General features: G+C 65.0%; 1 protein-coding gene across 2 annotated transcripts in view; it reads right to left on the reverse strand.

The window, feature by feature from the left end:
• Positions 1–23248, reverse strand: part of MOB2 (MOB kinase activator 2) — a 34472-nt gene extending 11224 nt beyond the window's left edge. Inside the window, exon 1 of one of the 2 annotated variants that reach the window (XM_021082597.1) lies at positions 23147–23248. In XM_021082597.1, coding sequence (XP_020938256.1) covers positions 23147–23163 — 17 coding nt within the window. In that variant the 5' untranslated portion in view covers positions 23164–23248. Of the gene's footprint in view, positions 1–667; positions 793–23146 lie in introns of those variants that run through there. The other variant, XM_021082596.1, reaches the window with a different exon arrangement.

Below are 23457 nucleotides of genomic sequence, written 5' to 3' on the forward strand. Positions count from 1 at the left end.
TGCGTGAGCGCCCCCCACCCCCCCGCAGGCCGAGCCCCGCGACGTGCCCGGAGCCGCCCTCCTGGGGGCAGAGGGCCTGCTCCCCAGCCCCCCAGGCGCCCAACTGCCCGAGAGACCCCTGGACCCTGGAGCCCAGAGTGGCGCCGGGCTCTGTCCAAACCCCTCTGGGCGGACCCTGAGGCCCAGGGCGGCGGCTCAGAGAGAGGTGCGAAGCCGGTCGGGAGGGCTTCTCTGGGCTGTCCTACAGCAGCTGCGGCCCCGGCACCTCCCCAGACCCGGCCGCTGGTGGACAACCTGGTCCCCCTGCCCGGGACATTAGGCCAAACACCTGCCGCTGGTGAAGGCGCTGTCCCACGGGCTCGGGAGGGGGCAGGCAGGTCTGCTGCGGGCCAAGACGGGGCACAGGGACCTCGGTGCTGCCCCAGAGTCTCTCTGGGGCTCCATCCACCCCTCCACGAGCGCAGGAAGCCAGGATTCCAGGGAGAACATCGCTTCGAACAGAGCCCCCATCCGGCCGGTTCCGGGCAGCCCAAGGGTGGGCCCGGGTCGCCCTGAGCCCCCAGTCACCCAGGCCACGGCGGCATGACCTGGGGGGTGGCGGCAGACAGGCAGAGGGAGCCCTAGGGAGGGACGGGGGACCATCAGGCACCCCCCACCCCGCGATCACCTCAAAACTTTGCCGACCGCCTGGAGCACCATTTTGCAGCTGAGTCCGGTTTTGGGGGGCTGGCCGAGCAGCGCCCGGTCTGCGGGGAGGCCGCCGTGACCTGCGAGCATGATGGGGCAGCTCAGAATGGGCGGCGGGAAAGCGGGAGCCTGGGCACTGCTCCCCGCTCCAGTCCCGCCCTCCCTCCCGGCAGCCCTGACCGGGAGCCAGGAGCCGGAAGGCAGCCAATGGGGACGGGCAGGGGGAGAAGAAGGGCCCAGGCCGGGCAGAGACAAACAGCTGCTCCTTTTACAGGCCTGGCCGCAAAGCCTGGGCAGAGAGGGAGTGTCCTGACTGCCTTTTCAAAGGGGCACCGCGCAGGCGCTGCAAGGGCCGAGGCCACTGCCGTGGGGACAGGCACAGCCCGCCAGAGGGCCATCAGCGAGGCCAGGACAGCGCTCCAAGCAGGTGGTGGCTCTGTCCCGCGAGCTCCTGTCTGGGCACCTGCAGAGCGGGGCCGGGTGTGCGGCGTCCCCACTGGGAGAGCCTCGGAAAGACACAGCGGCCAGTTTCCGGTCCCCAGCGAGCAGGTGCCGAGCTGGCTTGAGGCAGAGGCTGCGCCTGTAGCCACTGAGGGCAGAAGAGACTGACGGACACAGCCAGGGTGCTGCCCCCGGGGCGGGAGGCACTCGGCAGCCAAGGCCTTCTCCGCGACTGGTCCACCAAGTTCTGGAAAAGCGTCTCAAAGAGGACGACGCTCTGCGTGGCCTGAGCCTCCGTCTGACCACAGGGACGCCTGCTGTCCACACGGGGCAGCAGGGTCACGCCCGCCACGAGGCCCCATCCAGCAGGCAGGGCCCTAGGTCTGCCAGGCCCACACTCCCATCTCTGCCACCCCTTCTGCAGGCCCTGGCCTCTGCCCTGCCCTCTGCCCCAAGGCCACGTCCCACAAAAAGCCCTAATGACCACCTGCCAAGTTGAAGCCAGCTCTGTGCAGGGGCAACTCGAAAGCCCCTGGGGACAGCCAGCATGCAATGGGGACAGGTGACCACTGGGGACGCCACCAGAGCTGGCTGCACGCGAGAACGTGGGCAGGACGGTGCCCCCACACACCGCGCTCAGGCTGACAGTGAGCACAGAGGCCCTGGGGCGGGAGGACACAGCCGGCCGGGCAGCTGGAATCGCAGAGCTCCAGGAAGCGCCCCAGGCTCTTGTTACACTCCCTGCCCTGGCCCTAGGACCAGGTGCCCGGGGCTCCCATCAGAAAAGAGCAAAGACCGAGACCCGAGCTGGTCACCCACGTGGTGGCTGCTGCTCTTCCAGGCCCTCTCAGCCGATGGCACAAGGGGATGGGTGCGCGTGGCCCCGTCCAAGTGCGCACAGCCACACTGAGCCGTCCAGAGACTGGCCTGAGGACTGCATCTCTGAGCAGCCCCGGACGTGACTCCGACCTCTGTCCTTTGTCTGTGACCGCCCCCCCTCCCAGTGGTGACATATCTGGAGGTTGTCAGTGGCTCTGTGAGACGACGGGAGAGGAGGCGCCTGTTCGGTGAGCCCAGAACCCTCGCCGAAGGTGCAGAAAATGTGGTTCACTCAAAAGCAAGGGGGAGGAGTTCCCAGCGTGGCGCAGTGGTGAACGAATCCAGCTAGGAATCATGAGGTTGTGGGTTCGATCCCTGGGCTCGCTCAGTGGGTTAAGGATCCCGCGTTGCCATGAGCTGTGGTGTAGGTCGCAGACGCAGCTCGGATCCTGTGCTGCTGTGGCTGTGGTGGAGGGTGGTGGCTACAGCTCCGATTAGACCCCTAGCCTGGGAACCTCCATATGCCACAGGAGCAGCCCTAAAAATGACAAAAAGACAAAAAGACAAAAAAAAAAAAAAAAAGGCAAGTGCGAAAAGGGAGTTCCCGCCGTGGTGCAGCGGAAACGAACCTGACCAGCATCCGTGAGGACGCAGGTTCCATCCCTGGCCTTGCTGCTCAGTGGGTTAAGGATCGGGTGTTGCCGTGAGCTGTGGTGTAGGTCGCAGACACGGCTCGGATCCCGCGTGGCTGTGGCTGTGGTGCAGGCCGGCAGCTGCAGCTCCAACTGGACCCCTAGCCTGGGAACCCCCAAATGCCGCGGGTGCGGCCCTAAGAAGACAAAAGACATAAAAAAGTACTTTCCCAACAGCAGTAACTACGGCCGAAGGCTCGAGGATTTAGAGGAACGCGTGAACACAGAGGCAAGAAGACAGCCTGACGCCCCCACCGGAGCCCGAGAGCCCCGAGTGGGGCTCTGTTTCTGAGCCCCCGGGTCAGTGGGTCTGCTGAGGCCCTGCGGCCACACAGTGCCTTGACCTCCCCGGCTTGAAGGTGAGCACTGCAACGAACCAGTCCTCCACCTCGGGACGCCTTGGGCGAGACTCCGGTCGTCCGCTACGTCGCGCGCAGCGCACGTCCGTGTCCCTGCGAAACTCTTCCGGGCAGTCTCCGCGCCGCGCTGCGCAGCGACTGCCACCGACTGGTGCTAAGTCTGCGTTAAACCGGGGGAACTGACATCTTAACAACACAAGCCTTCTAATCTATGCCCGCCATCAGTTTCTTCACTTCTCTCTTTATCTCAGTAACATCCTGCACTTTTCCGTTTTTCCTTTTCTATCTTTTATGTTATTTTTTTATCTTGTACTTTTCAATGAGAGGCTTTGTCAATTTTTTAATTTATTTCTAAGCTTTAAAAACTATACTGTAACACTTTTTATAAACTGTATTTCCCACGTGTTTGTTGCTAGTATACATTAATTCCTGTACATTGACCTTGTATCCTGTGATGTTGCTGAATTTACTTTTCAGTTTTCAGCTCTCCCAGACTTTCTACAGCGTGGTGTAACCACACACAACTGTACACACAAACTGTACACACACGCATATAACGTATACACAGACAAACATAACTCCACACACACGACTGTACCCACACACATGCGCCGGCGCGCGCGCGGCCACGTGACTTCCCAGACCACCTCTGCTCCCCTTCCCCTTCCAGCATTTCTTTCTTTCATTTCCTTTCTGTGCCCCTGGCGCAGCGACCCCTGCCCGCGCAGGGCCGAGCGGGACGGCGGACAGGGCGGCCGTGCCTGGTCCCGAGCGCAGGGAAAGCCGTCCGGTCCGGCCCCTCGCTGAGCGACAGGCGGTCCGGGGCGTCTTCTGGGGCCCGCGGTCAGTCGAGAACATTCCCGCCTCTTCCTGGCCTGCTGAGCGCGTACAGGAACATTCTGCCCTGCGCTGCGGCACCATCGGGCTGAGGTTGGTTCTCTTTCCGCCGTTCCTGGGCTGAGCTGTGCTGACTGACGAGCAAGTGTCCGCTGGCCTTGCATTCCCGGGGGAAGGCTCCGGGTCATGATCTGGCATCCTTCTCTCAGGCCGCTGGATTCACCTCGCAAGCACAAACGTTCCACGTCTGCGTGCCTGGCGGACACGGGTCAGCAGGCCCGGACCTGCAGCAAGGGGAGCAGAGCCGGCCTCGGGGCCCCCCTGCCCCCCGCCCCCGCCTGCTTTCCTGTGAGAAGGCGGCGGGGCCCACGCTCAGCGCCCGGCTGGGCTCCTGTGCGGACTCTGGGGAGGAAAGACCCTCCTCGCTGAGGAAGCGCCCTGGGAGCCGAGGGACTGCGTTCTTGTTCTCTGTTTTGCACCTGCGACAGCGGGCACGGAGCCGGGCCCGGGAGGAGCCCCGGCCAAGACGCTGGCGGCAGGTCAGAAGGCTGTGCACAGCCCCGCGGTCGCGGTCCCGCAGGTCCTCCCAGCCCGCGAGGCGGCACAGCAGGTCCTCTCAGACCCTCTCAAGCCCAGGAAGGCACCGCCCTGGTCCTGCTGCACCTGCCGGCTGCCACCTAACAGCCCAGGAACAAACCTCCCACCAAGGGCAAAGAGCTCTCCAGGCAACAGCAAAAGGGGTGAGGGACCCCCCCAGGGCCACCAACACGGGGCGGGCGAGGCGGTTGGGCGGATCGGAGGCCTTCTCTGTCGGCGAGGGTTTGCAAGGATGCAGTTAGAAACTGCTGAACCCTGAGCAGCTACACGGCACGGCCCCCAACCTGCCTCTGTGCTTTGTGAGGCCATGGATTAGGTCTGAGGGGCAAACCCGGGTCCCCAGACGGCATCTGCCCGGCATTTCCCTGGCCGTGCTGGGCAGCAGCGGGAGGCGGGATCACGGTTCCCAGACCAGGGATTGAACCTGTGCAGCAGCGGGGAAGGTGCTGACCGCGAGGCCACAGGCGGTGCCGGGATGCAAGCCCACGGCCGCCGAGGGAGAGCCGTCAAAAGGCAGGCCCGGAGCAGGCCACCACTGGGTCAAAGGCCTCTGAGGCCCCCGGGGCCCCAGTGTCTCCGGACGGGGATCCAGAAGGGACGTCTCGGGCCCCCTGCACCCCCGGCTCCCATCAGGACTGCTCCCGGCCCGAGACCCCTTTCCTCCGCCCGACGGTTCCTGAAAGGGCGTGGGCGGGAGCTGGGCCCTTCCCAAAGGTGCGCTGAAAGGGTCAGTCTCCCGCCCGAGGGCCCGGCCGCGGCCGCGCTCCTCTTCTGGCAGCCCCGCCTGCCGTTTTCGTCTCCAGGCTGGATTCCGGCAGGAGCCCTGCTTCGGGTTGTTTGGTTCCTTCCTCTGGAGGGTTCTGAAGCCCTGCCTTGGCCCCGGTGCCCTGAAATGTCACAACCGGCTCCCTGCTCTGGGAGCTCTGGGGGAGCCCGTTCAGCCTGAACTCGCTTCCTGGGGCTCTGGACCGGTCTCGAGTCGCTTCAAACTCCCTTGGTCTCCTGCGCGCTCTGGAGTCGCTCTGGGGCCGAGAGTCCCGCCCTCCTGGGGTCTGTTTCTGACCCCGGTCCACCTGCCGGGACACGCACCCCGTGTTGCCACCTCTGCCCTCCACCAGCTGCCTAAGCTGCTGTGGCGCCTCCAAGCTCCGAGGGCCCGTGTCACGTCTCGGCTGCCCCCTGTTCGCGGGTCAGCCCGCCCTGCGGGGGCTCCGCCGGCCCCGAGGAAGCCAAGGACAGTCCGTCTTCTGCGGCGCCCGGCCCGCGCCCTCTCCCTCTGCACGTCCACAGGCGCCTGCGGACCCCGGCGTCCGCTCACATGGCAAAGTGGCGCCGAGGAGCCCCCGACACGCTCGCTGGCGGCCCCGGGTGACGGGGGCGGCTTCAGGGCAGGGCACTGGGGACACCCGCCCTCCACTGTGAGTGTCCGGCGGCCTTTCCCCTGGTGCTGGTCAGCCGCCCCCTCCTCTGCCTGGAGCGGGGACCACAGCGGCCAGGGGCTCGGCCCGGAACTGGGACGGGCAACCTCACCGTCGTGGCCGCGGGAGCCGCGCGCGCATGATGGGGGCCCCGGGGCAGTCCTGGGACTCGGCTCTCCAGACGGTAACACTCAGATTCGAGGCCGCCAGGGGAGCTGGCGGGGGTGTCTAGCTGCCTCTTACAGGCACCTCTAGAACTCCAACAGCCCCTCCAAAGGCTCCTGGGGCCTCAGAGAAGCTTCTCCAGCTCGCTCCGGGTTCAGCTTCCACAAACCTGCATTCCACCTGCCACCCGCTTGCCAGCACCCGACTCTGCTGCCTCGTCCTTCCGGAACCCTCAGCCCTCATCCCAGGGGGACTGGGGAGGGGGCAGGTTCTGAGCACAAGTCCAGGCCACTCTCTGGAAGCATCAGGCCGAGTGGGGCACGGGATGTGGGCGGGCGGCCCCCAGCTCTCCTTCCCCTTCCTGACCCCCGACGGCCCCCCAGCACTTGGCTACCAGCTGAGGCCCACCCCCTCCTCTCTGTCCCGGGCAGGACTTCCCAGCCAGCTCCGGCAGGCTCACAGAGGCAGGCCCTGCCTACGGTGGTGGCTAGCTGCAGAGGGAGCTCCTCCTACAGTGACAGCCTCGCCCACAGCTCAGCCCCTGCCTGCTTCCCAGGCAGCACAGCAGGAAGACCCCTCCGCCTGGCCCCTATCCTCAAACGCCAGAGTCGAAAAACCCCTTGACCCAACCCTGAGGGTAAGCTGCATCCCGTCCAAGGCCATGGGCCATAACCCGAGTTCCAGCCCCAGGCTTCCAGCAGACACCCCTGTCTCCATGGAGATGTGCCCAGAGGCCAAGGACAAAGCACAGACCTGCTGCCCAGTGGACTCCACCCGGCCCAGCAGAGGCTGCCAACCCGGGCTCCTGGCCGCACAGGAAGGGCAGGGCCCGCAGGAGGCAGGCGCGCCCTGGCCTGCCCAGAACAGGCACCCTGACAGCCCTGGCTCACTCCGCATCTCGCACTCAGGGCTGTCCGAGCCTCTCTGGAAATTCTGAAGCACGTGGAGAAGGCCTGTGGCTCAGAGAGGTCCCCATCCCCTCTGCAGGGGCTGCAGGCAGAGCCCCAGATCCTGCAGGGGTGCTGCCCCAGCTTCAGGCCTCTGTGGAGAACGGGCCCCCGGGGACACAAGAAGCAAACACTTAACTCGAGTTCACTGGTGGGCAAAATACAGCCTCTCCCCTTGGGGGCCCCTGGGAAAGGTGGGCAACACTGGCACTTTTTACAGCCAGCCGGGGGGTCCCCAGAGCGCAGGGCTCAGCAGGAAACCAAACACGGGCACAAGCACAAGACGGACACGATGCCCAGAGGCCAGCACCCTGGGGTGCAGCAGGACAAGGGTGGTCACAGGCCGCCTAGAATCCCTCAAACAAAATCCCAGCAAGCGGGGTGGGGGTGGGGGCAAGGGGACGAGGGCAGCCCTGGAGCGCTGGAGAGGATGCCCACCTTCCCGCCCTCCCGGCCGCCCAGCAGCTGGCAGCCCAGGTGCGGCCTCCTGCGCGCTCGGGGCGCCCTCTGCTGGACGCAGGGCCCTTGGGCGGCGACTGGCCGCTCCCGCGACCCTCCTGGGCCCCAAGCCCGAGGCCCCAAAGCCCACCTCAAGCTCACGGCCCCCTGCAGCTGGGCGCCGTCACCACCCCACCCACGGGAGGCCTCGGGTGGCGCCCCCTCAGTGTCTGCAGTGAGCAGAGGGTGCGGGCGCGGGGAGGGAGCCGGCCCCCCGCAGGCTGAGGCCCGGGCAGCCCGGCAGATCAGTCACCTGCGTTGCGATGAGCGCCACAAACACAGCGCCCGGCCCCGCTCGGTGCCAGGAACACAGCCACCTGGGGCCAGGTGATGCCATGCCGCCCAAACCCCTGCCTCCAGAAACCGACGTGCCCATGCACGGAGCCCCTCTGGTCCCTCAGGAGAGCGAGTGCCGTGGACAGCGGTGGAGGGGGCGGCGGAGAGCAGGGAAGGGAGGTCGGGGACAAGCCCTCTGGAGCGGGGACATCGGCACCCAGACCCGAGCCACACGAAGGACAAGCCGGGCAAGATGCGGAGGGCGTTCCCAGTGTGGCTCCGGGGCAGCGAACCCGACTCGCACTCGTGAGGACACAGGTTCGATCCCCGGCCTGGCTCAGTGGGTTAAGGATCCGGCGTTGCCGTGAGCTGTGGTGTAGGTCACAGATGCGGCTCGGATCTGGTGTTGCTGTGGCTGTGGTGTAGGCTGGCGGTGGCTGCAGCTCTGATTAGACCCCTAGCCCGGGCACCTCCAAACGCCACAAGTGCAGCCCTGAAAAAACAAAAAGACCAAAATAAAAATGTGGAGGGAACAGCACGTGCAAAGACCCTGGGGCACAGAGAAGACTGTGACACAGTCGGGAGAGGGGCAGGAGGCTGCAGCTGGCAGGCGGAGCCCCAGGGCAGAGAGAGGGGTGGCCAGGGCACGAGAGTCCAGCCCAAGGGAGAGCGACACCCACGGCAGCGGGCACGTGGTGGGAGGGGTGCAGCCCACCGAGGACCCGCCAAAGGCTTCCTGCACCCCCCAGCGCTCCAGCCACACCCCTGCCAGGCAAGGCCAGAGCCTGGGCAGAGCGGGGTGGAAGCTGGGGCTGCTATACAAGAAGATGGCCCTGGCACTGTGGCCACTGCTGGGACCCTGCGCGGCAGTCCCGGAGATGCCTCAGGCGGGTGGGCGCCACAAATGCTCGGTGGGGAGGGCTCAGACCTGAGGAGGGCGGGGCTTTGCCTGTGTCGAGAAAGACTCTCTTCATTGTTTAAACCGGGGCCGCGTCTGCCCAAAGGGGTCTCGGTGCTGACCCACGGCCGCGAGCTCCCCACGCTGGGCCCCCGGAGCAGAGGAAGGGAAAGGCAAGAGGCAGGCCCCGGGCAGGTGGGGAGCCAGGCCCGGGAGGGGGACAGAGAGCAGAAGCAGCGCCTGAGCTCCCGCCCCGCCTCCCACCTGCTCCGCAGCAGCGGCCAGGGACTGCGGGAGGCCCAGGTCCTAGTGCCCCAACCCGGGTGAGGCTGTGCTCGGCTCACACCCCTTCCACCAGCACTGGCTCCAGGGCCCGGTCACCTGTGTCTGGGCTCCAGCCCAACCAGCAGGCTGGCACAAAGCACTAGCGTGGCACCCTTTCCAAGAGGCGGTGCCCACTGCACATGGCAGGTGCATGGCCCACGCGCCCCACGCGTCCACACATTCACCCGCACACACACTGTGCCCTGGGTCACATTACACAGTGGATCTCTTACTAGGGTGATGACCACAGCTGGACTAGAGACTGTTCTGGAACAGACGACTGCCGTCCTCGGCCCTTCATCTTAGACAGTCCACACAGGGCACAGGGCCTGGACAAGCCCGCCGGCTGAGGTGTCCACTAAGGGGCCTTCCTGCACGGCCCCGGGCCCAGGTGACACCCTGTGGAGACACCTGAAGCTCTTCTCTGCTCAAGAGTCCAGTCCAGGCGGGGAGGGCTACAGGCCCCGGGGTCTCCCACAAAGCCGAGGAGAGAGCGCTGGGCTGGGAGACACCGAACCGAGCGTCCGAACAGAAGCAACGGGAAACGCCTTCCAGGCGCAGGGCACGCGGTGTGCTGAGCGAGTCAGCGTCTGGCCGCTGGCGTGGACGTTCCGTGGGGGCTGCTGTTTTCAGAGCTGCCTCTCAAGCGCTGCCCGACAGGGAAGCCCCTGCGCAATGCCCTGACAGAACCGACCCCGGCGCCCACGCCTGGCCAGCTCGCTGTGGGTTCCGTCCTGCTTCCGTGGCAGGCCGGCCTCCAGCTCGATGCCGTGACTACACTTCCGTGCCTGCGGCCCTCGGATCCAGGGGGTTCTGGCGGCTGACCGCCGACAGGTCGATGGGGGCCTGGCACATTCAAGGCCCGGGACCTTCCTGTCCCTCGCTCAGGAGCCTCGGCTCAGCGGCAAGGCTGGGGTCGGCCCCTCAGCGCTTCGGCACCTGCCCCGGGCCAGGCTCCCTGCCTCTGGTCTCCTTGGATCCAAAGCCCTTCTGACAACCACACCTGCCCCACTCAGTGGGTTAAGGATCCAGCGTTGCCGTGAGCTGTGCTGTAGGCTGCAGACGCGGCGTGGGTCTGGCGTGGCTGTGGCTGTGGCGGAGGCCGGCGGCAACAGCTCCGATTCGACCCCAGCCTGGGAAGCTCCATATGCCGCAGGTGCGGCCCAAAAAAAAAAAAAAAAAGCAAAAACCCAAGCTTTCCTGACCCAAGGAAAAAGAAGGGTGCTGTCCCAGAGCTACAGCACAGGCCACAAACACAAGCCACGCACCTCAGTGCGTTTAGGAGCCACACTTAACAAGTGAAAGGAGGCGTTCCTGCTGTGGCTCTGCAGGCTATGAACCCGACTAGTGTCCATAAGGATTCTGGTTCAATTCCTGGCCTCCCTCGGGGGTGAAGGACCCGGTGTTGCCGTGTGCTGTGGTGTAGGTCACAGATGCAGCTCGGATCTGGCGTTGCTGTGGCTGTGCTGCAGACCTGCAGCTGCAGCTCCAATTCCACCCCTAGCCTGGGAGCTTCCATATGCTGTAGGTGTGGCCCTAAAAAGCAAAAACAAAATACAAAGTAAAAGGACACAGGTCGAGTTCATTTAATGATACGGTTTAACCCCATATACCATCACTTCGGCACAGAACAAACGCACAGCCTTCCACGGGGCACAGTCTTCAAGGCATTAGCCTGGCAAAGCGATGAAGCTTCTTCCTCTTTTACACAAAAGAAAACCAAAAAAAGCACCTTAATAACACTCTCCACTGTTTGTTCAAGGTCCCGGGCACTGCAGGCTTTAGCGCACGGCCAGGGCTCTGGGACCACACGTGGCCAGAGGCCGCTGGACTCTAAAAGCTGCTGCATGGCCTGCCTTCTTCCTGGCTCAGATTTTTTTCTGAATGGTGTGAGGTATGGGCCACGATTCATACACATGTACACAGACACACACGTGTACACACACCCACACGGGGACGGCATGAGCCAGCACGGGCTGCCTGCACCTGCACGCTGCTCTGCAGTCTCCCTCCACAGGTCCTCACGGCAGCCCCACGCCCAGGGCATCACGCTCGGCCTGGCAGACCCCGCCCAGCGCCGCCGCCACGCCCGCCCCCCACCCAGCTCGGGCCTGGCAGGCGGCACCTGACTTGTGCCCCAGGGCCCTGCCCCAAGTCACGCGCGGATGGGTCTGCATCCCTGGGGGCCCCACTCGGGGCGCTGTCACTCTCCACGGCTGCTATTTCCCAACGTCCACGGTGAACCCCCCTCTCCCTTCGAGACTCGGGGGCCACGACCGTACTTGGGGCGGGGTCCCTTCTGGGACCGGGTCGAGGAGCCCATCCCTGTCCCCGAGTGAGTGCTCAGCACGGGATGGGGCCCGCGCAGCCGGGCAGCTCTCTCGCCGGCAGGCCCCGCGGGCAGTGCTGCTTGGCGCCCTTGGCAGGCGGGTGTGTGGCGCAGGTACGGCTGAGCTGGGTGCTGTGCCCAGGGCTGTCTGGGGACCCCAGGAAGGCGGCAACAGAGGAAGGGCGGCCAGGATGAGCGGGGGTTACTTTCTGAGCGCTCGCCCCCTTCCGCCAGCCTCCCACCCCCGTCCCCCGCGACCTCTTTCTGCTTCGACGACTCCGCGTGACATGTTTCAGACGCCACATGTGACCGCACGCGCTGCTCTCTTTCTCGGCCGGGCTCACTCTCCCCAGCGCCGGGAGCGTGCTTTCCCGAGGCTGGCCTCCACGGTGTGTGGGGCATCCAGGGACGCGCCGTCTGTCCACTCGCCAGCGAGGGACGCTTGGGCCGTTCCCACACCGTGGCGAGGGTGACAGGGAGGCCCAGGAGCCTCGCCAAGAGAGTGATTTTCTTTCCTTCGGACGGACTCTCAGAAGTGGGCCTGCTGGGTCATGTGGTAGTTAGCTTTGCAATTTTCTTTTCTTTTTACGGCCACCCCCGCGACACCTGGGAGTTACATCTGAAGCCTACACTGCAGCCGCGGCGAGCCGGGGCTGAGCCTCACCAGCCCCTACACCGCAGCTTGGGACAACACCCGATCCTCCCCTCTGAGGGAGGCCAGGGATCGAACCCGCACCCTCAAGGAGACAACATCAGGGCCTGAGCCCACAGAGCCACAACAGGACCTCCAACCACTTTTCACTTCTTGAGTAACCTCCATGCTGTGTGCACACCTGGCGGCACCAACTTACCACCCCACCAGCAGTGAACGGGGCTGCTTTTCTCCACGCCCCTCGCCAGCACTTGCAACCTGCAGACTTTCCGACGCTGGCCATTCTGACGGGGCAGGTGTCTCCCTGCGGCTGTGGTTTGCGCCGCCTGACGAGGAGGGATGCTGGCACCCCGCCACGCGCCCGAGGGCCAGCTGAGCGTCTTCTTCGGAAAAACGTCTTTTTAGGTCTTTCGCCCGTTTTAACTCCTTCTATAGTTTGGATACTAATCTCTCATCGGGGGAGTGGTTTGCCAGCAGCCTCTCCCATCCTGCAGGCTCTCTCGTTTGCTGACGGTCTCCTTGGCTGTGCGCGAAGTTTGAGTTTGGTGCGTCCCACTGGCTGATTTTTGCTTTGCTGTCTTTGCTTTTGGTGTCCGATTCAAAACACCGTCATCACGACCAGGTCGAGGGCTCACGGCCCGCGTGGTCTTCCAGGAGTGTCGCGGCTTCAGGTCTCCTGCCTAGGTTTTCTTCCAGGAGTTGAACGGTTTCAGAGCTTATACCCAAACCTTCGTCCATCTCGAGGTCACTCTTGGGTGTGGCGGGAGGCGGTGGTCCAGTTTCTTCTCTGCCTGTGCCTGTGCGCTTTCCCCAGCACCGCTTCCCAAGGAGGCCATCCACTCCACGGCTCATTCCTGGCTCCTCCGTCGTAAATTAACTGACCGGATAAGCACAGGTGAATTTCTGGGCTCCGTATTCTTTCTGTGTCTGGTTTTAAGCCAGTACCATGCTGTTCTGTAGCTTTAAAACGTAGCTTGAGGGAGTTCCTGCTGTAGCACAGCAAAAACAAAACCAACTAGTATCCCTGAGGATGTGTGTTCAACCCCTGGCCTCGCTCAGTGGACTGGGGGCAGGAGAGAGTGGGCAGGGGCAGCTGCCCCCCCCCCAATGGGGCCGTGTGGACGGCCAGGGCCTCAGGGCGGGAATCCAGCCCAGTGGCCGGCAGGGCCCTGGATCCTGTATGAGTGGAACCGGAGCACCATGGAGGCCCCTGGGTCACCAGCTCTGTCATCAGGGTGGCAGGGCTGCACCCCTGCCCAGAGCCATCTTAGGACAGCAGTGCAGCAGGCGCCCTGTGCCTTCCTGGTGACAGCTCAGACCCCAGCACCCACAGAGCCACAAATGCTCCTACTGAGAACCACGAGTCCACCAAGGAGGTGACACCTGGGGAACAAGGCACAGCGCACAAACCTCACCAGGGGCCGGCCCAGGCCCCCCACTCCGTGCGGCCCCGGCGGGGGAGTGACAGACCAGCCCTGCACATCATTAAAAGCCCGCTGCATGAGCTCGCTGGAGGGAATGCACAAATGCTGGCAAGGTCACAACAGGACAGCCCGGCTATTTCTGCACGAATCACGAATGCCAGCGGCTCTCAACAGACCCCAGCCGAGCCCAGCACTTCCGCAGCCAGACAGGTGGGAGGCCTTCCAGCAGGAACAAGGGAATGTGCTTGAAAACCAGGGTTTGAATCATAGCGCGTTTCTCAACCTCTGCTGCCGTGCCCACGTCCAGAGAAGCAGCCAGGGCATGATGCCCTCCGAGAGCACAGAGCGGAAGTCGGGCTGCACGGCACCCTGCCAACGGCGCCCCAAGACCCAGCGCCCTCTGCACATGGCATCCCAGCCGTACACGGCAGGCCCTGCTTCCAGGAAAGGGCAGGGGCAGCAGGGGCAGCCCGTCTGATTACAGACGTCACCACGACACCACCGCCACGAGGGGCTTAAGCACATCCGCGTCCCTGCAGCCGGTAAACCTGAGCACAGTGACGGGGACACCTGCCACGCACCAGGCACCTGCCGGAAAGCCCATCTCGCCAAAACCAGTGTGTGGGGCAGGGGCCCCTCACGCGCACAGGGGGCGGGTGATGGCAAAGCCATGAGAGGAAACGGAGCGATGCAAAGGTGGGTGCCCCGCACCCACGCCCGTGCCCGCACAGGCACCGCCAGGAAGGAAAAGGGCAGGGCACGCAAGCCGCGGCCCCACCCAGGCACAGCCCCGGAGCCATGAGCACAGGCCCCGGGGCTCTCTCGGTCCAGACACACACCTGCCACACGGGCTGTCCCCTGGCGCACAGCCGGCCCCGCCCTCGGGGCTCCCGGCTCTGGCTCCCGGCGCGGCCGCACCCCCGCCTGCGGAAGCGGGCAGGAGGGGAGGGCCCGGGAGACGCCCGTGGCGGCTTCTAGTGCCTCCCAGCTTGTCTGGCTCTCACCCGTCTCTTCCAGAACAAGGCCTGAGATCCTAACACTTGGGATTTAACACCCTTAAGACAGAAAGGACTCAGGGCGGGCACGAGGAGCTGGAGCACCCAGCCAAGGCCAGACGGACCACCCGCCCGCCCGCAGCGGACCCCGACCCACCGGCGCCGCGGGCAGCCCTCCCGGCCAGGTGGGCACGGCGACGCCCCCGGGGGAACGTGCAGCACCTCACGGCCGGGCACACCCAGGGGCCGGCCACCGAAAGCCCCTGCTCGGGGTCACGCTGCGCGGGCAGGTCTGCACGGGGCGCCGGCAGGTCTGCGTCTCCGGGAGGGGGTGCCTCCTCCGCGGCCTGCGCGGGGTCCCCAGGATGGAGCCCCGAGGCCCAGTGCCCGGGGAGCGGGACGCAAAGGGCAGCGGGCAGAGGGCAGCAGAGGAAGCGCTTTTCCCCGAGGCTGGAGGGGCATCGCCGCCTCGAGCCCTGCCCCGGCCCCCGCAGGCCCTCGGCTCCCTCGGCAAGGCTCAACGGAAGTCAATCTGACGAGGATCCATGAGGACGCAGGTTTGATCCCCGGCCTCGCTCAGCAGCTTAAGGATCCGGTGTTGCTGTGAGCTGTGGTGTAGGTGGCCGACGAGGCTTGGATCTGGCGTGGCTGTGGCTGTGGCTGTGGGGCAGGCCGGCAGCCGCAGCTCCGACTCGACCCCTGGCCTGGGAACCTTCAGATGCCGCGGATGCAGCCCTCAAAAGACAAAAAAGAAAAAAAAAAGAAATGACAAGCACCACCTGTGCCGGCTCTGGGCTCTGGGCTCAGCCCAGAAGGGTGCCAGGGCCTCTGCCTGTCCCGGGCCCCTCTGGCCTGGTTCCGTAGCTTCCTCTGCCGTGACCCACGGGCAGGACGACGACCACCAGCACACAGAGACCACGAGCACGTCCGGGCCCAGGTAAGCGGTCTCGGCCTGGCCCCGGGCTGGCTCTGGGCAGGGTCGTTCCCGCAGAGGGCGCCGAGCGGCACCCCTGGGCTGCTCCCACCCCACCCCTGCCACGGCTCTGGCCCAAACTGCCTCCGGCCTGCCCGGCATCCCTGGAAGGTGTGGTCAGCTGGGCTGAGACCCGCTGGCCGGCAGCCTGCTCCTCGGATTCGGCCAGGATGACAGGAGGGCCCGTCCCCTCCCTCAGGACCAGGCCCTGGGCACCAGGTCCTGGGGAGCCAGAAACAGGCACGAGTTAGTGACGGCCCTTCAGGGCGGGGACACCACTTGGTGCCTCCAGGCTCGGCCTGTCCGGTCCCTTCGCAGCGCTGACGGGCAGAGGCACCGGTACAGGAGAGACCTGAGTCCAGGGCAACCGACCCTCCAGCCTCCCTCTCTGGCTGAGCCGCCACAGAGGCTCAGCTTCCAGCGGGCTGATGATGCCCCTCCGAGCGCCTGCCGTGTCCTTCCTGCCCGCGAGGCCGGCCGGGGGCAGGGACCGAGGGGCCCGTCTCACGCCCACCTCACCTTTATGTCGCAAACAGCGCTACCCCGACAGAAGAAAACTGCCAGCCTCGCCTGCCCTCCCGGGCTGTCCCCGCGCCAGGGGCCTCTCCGCAGGCTAACCGGATCACGGCGAGGACAGGGAAGCGCTCCCTGCCACTCCTACGCGGAGAGACCAGGCGGGGACGAGGGGCTTCACGGAGGCCCCGTGCTGGGCCAGCGCCAGCCGCGCACCCCGCCCACCCGGTTCCCGCACCTCCGTCCAGCCCCCAGCAGCTGTCAGGAAGCCCCCCCGGAGGAAGCTGCAGCAATGGGGTGTCCAGCTGTCTCCCGCCTGCCTGCTTTGATAACTCTCTTTCAACAAATCGAGGATTTTTTTTTTTTGGCCGCCTCGTGGCGCATGGAGTTCCCAGGGCCAGGGATCGGACCGACCTGCAGTTGCGACCCAAGCCGCAGCCGTGGCAACGCTGGAGCCTCGACTCGCTGTGCCAGGCCAGGGATCAAACCTGCCCCCAGCGCTCCCAAGACGCAGCTGACCCCACTGCACCCCAGTGGGAACTCCGGGGAGGAATACTTTTTTAAGTTTCTTCATGTTAACCTCTGACATGGTAAAACCTTGAGCAGCCACAACCCTCCAGGGCAGCAATTCTGAGAGATGCGAAGGGGGAGTTCCCTGATATCTCAGCGGGTTAAGGACCCAGCGCTGTCTCTGGAGCGGTGTCCCTGGAGCGTGCGTGAGCCTCAGGCACAGCTAAAACCAAAGAGAACATGACGGGCTCCAGACCAGTGAGCGTCCAGGCGAGGAGCGGCCACGTGAGGAAGCCGAGACCCCACCTGCCACCCGCGGCCACAGCGTCAGGGTGCTGGCAGGCCTCTCTGGAGCCTCGGCCCCGGGGCTGACCTCGCAGCGCAGGCTCCTCCCAGGGTCCACGGCGGGAACCCAAGACAGGCCCTGGGTCACAGGGGACACACCCGCACGCTGCCAAGGGCTGCGCTCTGCTGGGGGTCCAAGCGGCCAGCGGCCAGCCCTGCGGGGACACGGCCCCTTCCACAGGCTCCACGCGCCCAGAGCGTCCAGGAACAGAGCCGGGAGATACGTACAAAGTTCTGAGTGTGTGCGAATTCCCAGCCTCACGCCGCAGCGTGTTCTCGCCCCTGCCTCTCTCTCGGCAGCGTCAGAGCCTCGGGCACCAACCACACGGACGTACCTGTCCGCGTGAACGGAGCCCCCCGCAGAACAGCTCCCGGCGGGAGACCGCCGCCCCGGGCATCGGCTGCCCCGCATGGCCCAGGCCCTGGCTGGAGCCGGGCTTCTTCTCGGTGGTCTGCACCACACCCGTGAGGCTTTCAGGGCCTGCGTCCCCGCGTCTCCTGTTCAGGTGGCAGAGAAGCCAATTCCAAGGCTCTCCTGCTGCTGACGTGTGCGGAAGTCCCCCCACCCAAAAGAATAGAGACTAACAGAGGGCAAAACGTTGCCTGAATAAAAAGCCACCAAGAAGCCTCTGGGGTGTGGGGAGGGGCAGGGCCCCGCTCTTTCTCCAACACAACCAGCCCACCCCCCACCCAGCCACGTGGTGAGTTCCGTCACCTCCCTGGGTCTAGCAGCTCAAAGGCCCCCAGGCCCCCACTAACACGGCTTGGGCCCCCCCACCAGGTCCCTGCCCCCCCACCTGCATGCTCAGAGGAGCAACCGTGCCCACCCCTCCAGTCGGAGGTCACACTTCAGGGCACCAGTTATGACAAAGTGCCTCGTCACACGTGGCACTCAGGGAGCGCTGGGAGGAAACCCCGGGGCCTCTGACGCACAAGGCTCACCCAAGCCTGTCCCAGCCCGGAACCCACGCATGGCCGCCTGTGCTGCCAGGTCCCTCTGTGGTCCGCGGCCCAGCCCCAGCAGAGCAGGTGACGCAGGCCAAACCATAGAGGTCGGAGAGGGGGCGGGACGGCCCCTCTTCCCACCATCGCCCGCGTCTGTCCTGGGAGCGCCGAGCCTGCACGCCACCCTGAAACGCTCCACGAGCAGCGACCCAAAGTCGCCGGCAGCAACGGCTCAAAGGAACTAAGCCATGCCCCAGCCGCCACATCAGCCCTGGACAGATGCGCACAACCGCAGGGGCGGAACGAACGTGCCACCCCGGGCAAGTGCACGGCGGCTCCTGCGCCAGCAAAGGAAACGTCCTCAAAGCACAGAAAACCTGGCGACAAGGGGAACGTGGCCACGGCCCACAGCCACGCGGCTCCACGCAAACAGTACCACGTTTACACGTGGCCAGGACACCCGCCAACCACCTCCTCTTCTCCCTAAGCTTCCACACTTTATTTTATTTTTCGTCTTTTTGCCTTTTCTAGGGCCGCTCCCACGACATACGGAGAGTCCCAGGCTAGGGGTCGAATCGGAGCTGTAGCCACCGGCCTACCCCACAGCCACAGCGATGCGGGATCCAAGCCGCGCCTGCAACCTACACCACAGCTCATGGCCACGCCGGATCCTTAACCCATGGAGTGAGGCCAGGGATTGAACCCACAACCTCATGGTTCCTAGTTGGATTTGTTAACCACTGCGCCACGATGGGAACCCCAGCTTCCATGTTTTAATTTCCAGCTGCAACTGTTCCTGCTCGGCACTCCCAGGCTCCGTCCCTGGGAACAGCCTGGACACCGCGGGTGCGCCCCGGCTGGGAGAAATCCTGGGCAGAAAAGAAAACAAACCCAAGGAAGACAAAGAATGGCAGGCCCTCCAGCCAAGTCAGTCGGGAACAGCACGCGCCACCCGCTCTTCCGGACCGGACCCGGCGGCTACCAGCAGGGGCCACACGCCGAAGTCGCGCTTGGGAAGGAGACCGGCCCCAGGGCTGAGGCAGCCCACCAAAGGAGGACATCCCGACCAGCACGCGGTGCCGGGGCTCAGCCCCCGCAGGCACGGCCACGGCAAGAGCAGGATGTGGTTTCCAGTGTCCTCGTCAGCTGCAAAGACACTGACGGGGGTGTTCCCTCGGAGTGGCTCCAGCACCCAGCTTTCCAAGCCAGATGGCCCGGCAGCGGCCTCAACCCCCCTCGAAGGCTTCAGAGCTGATCCCAGCCCTCATGTACGGAGCGAACAGCACCCCCCAAACCATCAAAAGTTCCGGACACCAGTCCAGCTTTCCCAGCATCCGGAGAAGAGGCCGTGGTGGGCAGCCACTGGCGGCGGCGGCGGCGGCCGGGAACAGCTCCTCTGCTCGCGCCTCTGTGCCTTTGCACATGCCGTTCCTCCTTCCTGAGCCACCACCTCCCCTCCTTTCTCCTTGGAAACTCCTATGCACCCTCCCAACGACCCTGCTGAGCCCCCTCACTCTGGCCTCCGTCGCAGGGCCTGGCCCACGACAGTCAGGGAAGGCAGGCGGGACAGGGGCAGAAAGGGGCCGCTCCCTGCTGGAAAAGGCTGGGTCACGGCAGCACCTCCCAGGATCAGTGAAAAGCAGGAAGGAGCCAGAGGTCACGAGAGAGGACGGGGACATCACACGACAGACCATCAAGGCACCAAGGAACCGCAGATACAAGGGGCAGCCCGGGTGGACCAGCCACGAAAGACCACGTGCGGTGATCCCACTCGGGTGCCGCGAGAAATGCCCACAACAGGCACATCCGCAGAGGCAGAGAACAAATCAGGGGTCACCCGCGGAGGGGTGGGAACAGGGTGAAAACGGCACGAGGGTCCCTTCCAGGATGACGGCCACGTTCCCACCTAAGCCGCAGGGACGGTCACGCAACCCTGTAATTTTGCTAAAAAAAATCACTTAATTGGACGCTTGAAGCACGGCGGCTTTACAGCACGGAACGTACACCTCGACGAGGCCGTTAAAAGGAAGCCCAGGACGCAGGCGAGCTCAGGCCAAGCGCTCGGGGTCGGGTCCCCAGGTGAGACCGAGCGAGGGCGAGAGCGAGGGGTCGGGCCGGGCCGGCGCCCGCGGGGGCAGTGACCACGGCCGCTCAGCCCTTCCGAGTGCTGGCCTCCGTATGGCAGCGCTGCCAGGCCGGATGTTCGTCTCCGCCGCCAGGGCTGCAAAGTTCCAGCCAACAGCTCAGGCCGCCTCATCCGCCCGCCGGGCAGGGGGCTCTGGGAGGGTCCCGGGCCCAGGCCCCTGCACGCTTGACCTGCGGCCCCACCCGGGCCGGCGGCTTCCTCTCCGCTGCCCGGATGCCCGCAGAGGAAACGGAGCACAGGCCGCACCGCGCACCCTTAAGGACGACCTTCCCCCTAAAGGCCCGCGCTCCCCGGCTCCGGGGCTCACGTCCTTCCCGGCGTCAAGGGTGCCAGGGCCACTCTGTCATCCGCTGTCCAGAGGGAGAGCCGAGGACAAAAGAGGCGACCCGCACGTGGCGTGGAAACCTCTTCCGAGTCAGAGTGACTTTTGCAAAAGGTCACACGCCTCCTCCGGCAGCCAGCGCAACGCCCACCCGAGGCCCGGCCGGCGAGAGGGCGCAGGCGGCCGCGAGCTGCCCCCGCCAGACTCTCCCCCAGGAAGGCGGCGGAGGCCGGCAGCAGGCTGAGACCTGCTGGCTTACTTCCGGCTTCCCGAGCAGGTTTCCTGCAGGAGCTCCCCTCCCTCGGACCCAGCAGGCCCGGCCCAAGATAAGGCGGCCAGCATTACTCAGCAGAGCCCTTTCGGGGGCAGGGAAGATGGGGCTTTGCTGGCACATCTGTAAACCGTTCTCAGTTCTCCGGGTGTGACAGGGATCAGAGGAGGAGGGGAGGGAGCACCCTTTGCCACTACAGCTGAGTCCATGCTTTGCCACCTGAGATGAACTGATGCAAAGAAACTTTTTCTTTGAAAAAAAAAAACAAAAAACGTTTAAAAGAGGAATATACTCCAGACAACCTTAATAAAAATCTCAAGAAACAGTAAAAAAAAAAAAAAAAAAAAAAAGAGGCATTTCCTCAATTCTTCCAGGCTGAAACCTGGCTAAAAGGTGAACGGGCATCTGAGGCCCAGCACTGAGCAGGTCAAAGGCGGCCGGCAGGTGCAAGCGCCTTCCCACGCCCCTGGCTGGCTCCGTGCCCCTCTCGGGGGCCGGGTGGGGTGAGGGGTGAGCCAGAGTGGGAGGCCCGGCCTCTGCCGCTCACTCCCTCTGCAGCCGTGCAGTCTGGGCCTCGAGATCCTCATCCTTCACTGCAGATGCTCAGCAAACACGGGAGGGACAGAGGGACACCTGGGCCTTCCCAGCTCTAGGGTCCCGCGACACCACCCTGGAAACGAGGTCTCGAGAAGATGAGAACCCGACTGCTGAGATTACACCACTTCGGGGGCGTTAAAGAACTCATGACTCACAGAGTCCACTATGCAACCTCACTACATTTAAAAACACATGCCCAGAGACGACCAAACGCCAGCCTAACCCTTCTGGGACCCCCAGATCCTCTGGGGACTGCCCACATCACAGCCGGGCAGCGGGGACGGCTCTTGCCTCCCAGAGGCCACAGCGGCCACTCCCAGCCTTGCCCCTTTCAAGCTGCCTTCCTCCAACACCAGGAGCAGCCTCCACAGCACGGGGAAGTCAGGGCTCCGCTGACCTTGCCCAGACGACTGCCTGGTTGCCAAAGTCTTGACAAGGGCCTCAAGAATCAGACCCTTGGAAGCCAGGCTGAGCTCATCACCGGTTGTTCACAGGGACGACAGTAAAAGTCCACAGCACAGACCTCGGTCGCTTTAAAAACCTACTGCCGGGCAGTTTCCAGGGACAGGGTACCCACTCCATGTGGACAAGAGCACATAAGCATCCCATGCAGACAAAAGAGGCTGCTCCCTCAGCCACCCAGCTCATCAGGCTGGTCCTTCTGGCTGGTCCTCCCGACACAAAGCCCTGCGAATTCAACATGGCCAGTCAACAGTCGGCTCCTCTGAAAGACTCGCAAGAAGGCCAGGCTGTCCCCAGCTCACTCCCTCCTGATAAAGGCAGAAAGCAAGTGTCTGCGACTCAAAAGAAGGCAAACGCTGCTCTCTGCCCTCAACTCTGGGTGCCTGTGGGTTACAAAGGCCTACAAACACCTCTCCTTACTGGCCGCAGCCACACCCACCACTGCCGAGCACCGGGCCAAACGCCCTTCTCTGTCGCTTCAGTGTATCCTTCCCGGCGCCAGCTGCAGGGACCAGAACTTCCGCCTCCCAGACGACTTCTGAAAAGCAGGTCTGGTGAAGCACGGACCACCTAAAGTCACACAGCGAATGTGATAAGGCTGGGATGGCCCTACAAGAAGCGAGAGGAGCGGTGCTGCGCCTTGCTGGCCCCTGCATCACCCACACGCTGCCCTGACCCCGCGCTCTGGCTCTAGGCCCGCCCCACCACACTCAGCGCCTTTCTCTGGCCTCCTGATTCTCCCCCCATGCTGCTTCCACACCCCTCCCGGACTGAACCTGCAGGCGGGGGTGGGTTCATTCACCTCCCTGGCTCTCCTGACAGCACCCTCCACTCCGTCTACACCTGCAAGGGCCGGACAGAGGCAGAAACACACCCCGGACCTTTCACCTCCCTTCCAGGACTTCAGGGTCTAGACAAGCCCTTGCACCTGCCCGAAGACCACAAAACAGCCACCTCGGGCCACTGGAGGAACGAACCTGACTCCAGCACTCCCCAGGGTGCTGTTCGAGTCGGAGCTAGCTACCGATGGAGACGGCCCACGCTGCTGGTGAACAGCGCCGGCCCTTTCCCATCCGCGAAAAGTTTAAAAAAACAAAAAGGATCGTTTTAGGCAGAACGACTATTGGAAGACGACGTGACGTTTTACATGTTTACCTAACTCCCAGCCAGCGAAACACAAAAGCCGACGGAGAGAGAGCCCAGCCCGGGCTCCGGTGCTGATGCTTCCTTCCTACTCCGCCCTGCGGCCGGCCGCCCGCGGGGGACACCAACCTCGCCCTGGCCGACGCGTCGACACAGCTGGGTTGTTGCGCCGCTTTTCCTCGCTCTTACGGAACTGTTCTGCGCCAACGTCAAAGTTATTTCTTCCAGAAGCTCGTTCCCCGCAGCGCCCGGCGAGAGCAGCCCCGTCCGACCTCCCCCGCCGCCCGACACCCAGCGGCGAGGTGTGGCCGCCTGCCCTGCGCCGGCTCCGGACCGGCGGCTCCGCGCGCCGCCCGAGCTGCAGGCCGGACGCGGTCCCGCTCCTGGCCCGGCCCCCGGCCCCGCTCCCAGGAGCCGCGGCCCCGCGCCCGACCCCCGGACGCCCCTCGCCGGCCCAGCCCGCTCCGCCCGGCCCAATGCCCTTGACCCGGGCCGCCCGCGGCGCGCCCCGCAGCCCCTCCCGCGGCCCGGCCCGCCCGGCCGCCCGGCCGCCCGACTCACCCCATGAGCCAGTCCATGGCTGCGCGGGGCCCGCCGCGCCCGCCGCCCGACTCGCTCGGCCCTCAGCCCGCGGCGGCGGCGGCGGCGGCGGCCGGAAGTAAACACTCGCTCACTCACTCCCACACGCGCGCCGCGGACGCCGCCGGAAGTGACGTGAGGCGCGCGGCCTGCTGGGAAATGTAGTCCCGGCGGCCCCGGCAGCCCTGCCGCCTCGTCGGGCCGCCCCCGGCCCCGCCTGCCCGCCGGAGCCCGAATGTGGCTGGCCCGTCACCACGGGGGATGTTCCCCCTGCACTCTGGCTGTCCGCCCAC

This window comes from Sus scrofa, chromosome 2, assembly GCF_000003025.6.
Source record: "Sus scrofa isolate TJ Tabasco breed Duroc chromosome 2, Sscrofa11.1, whole genome shotgun sequence".
In the NCBI taxonomy this organism is placed as follows: Eukaryota; Metazoa; Chordata; class Mammalia; order Artiodactyla; family Suidae; genus Sus; species Sus scrofa.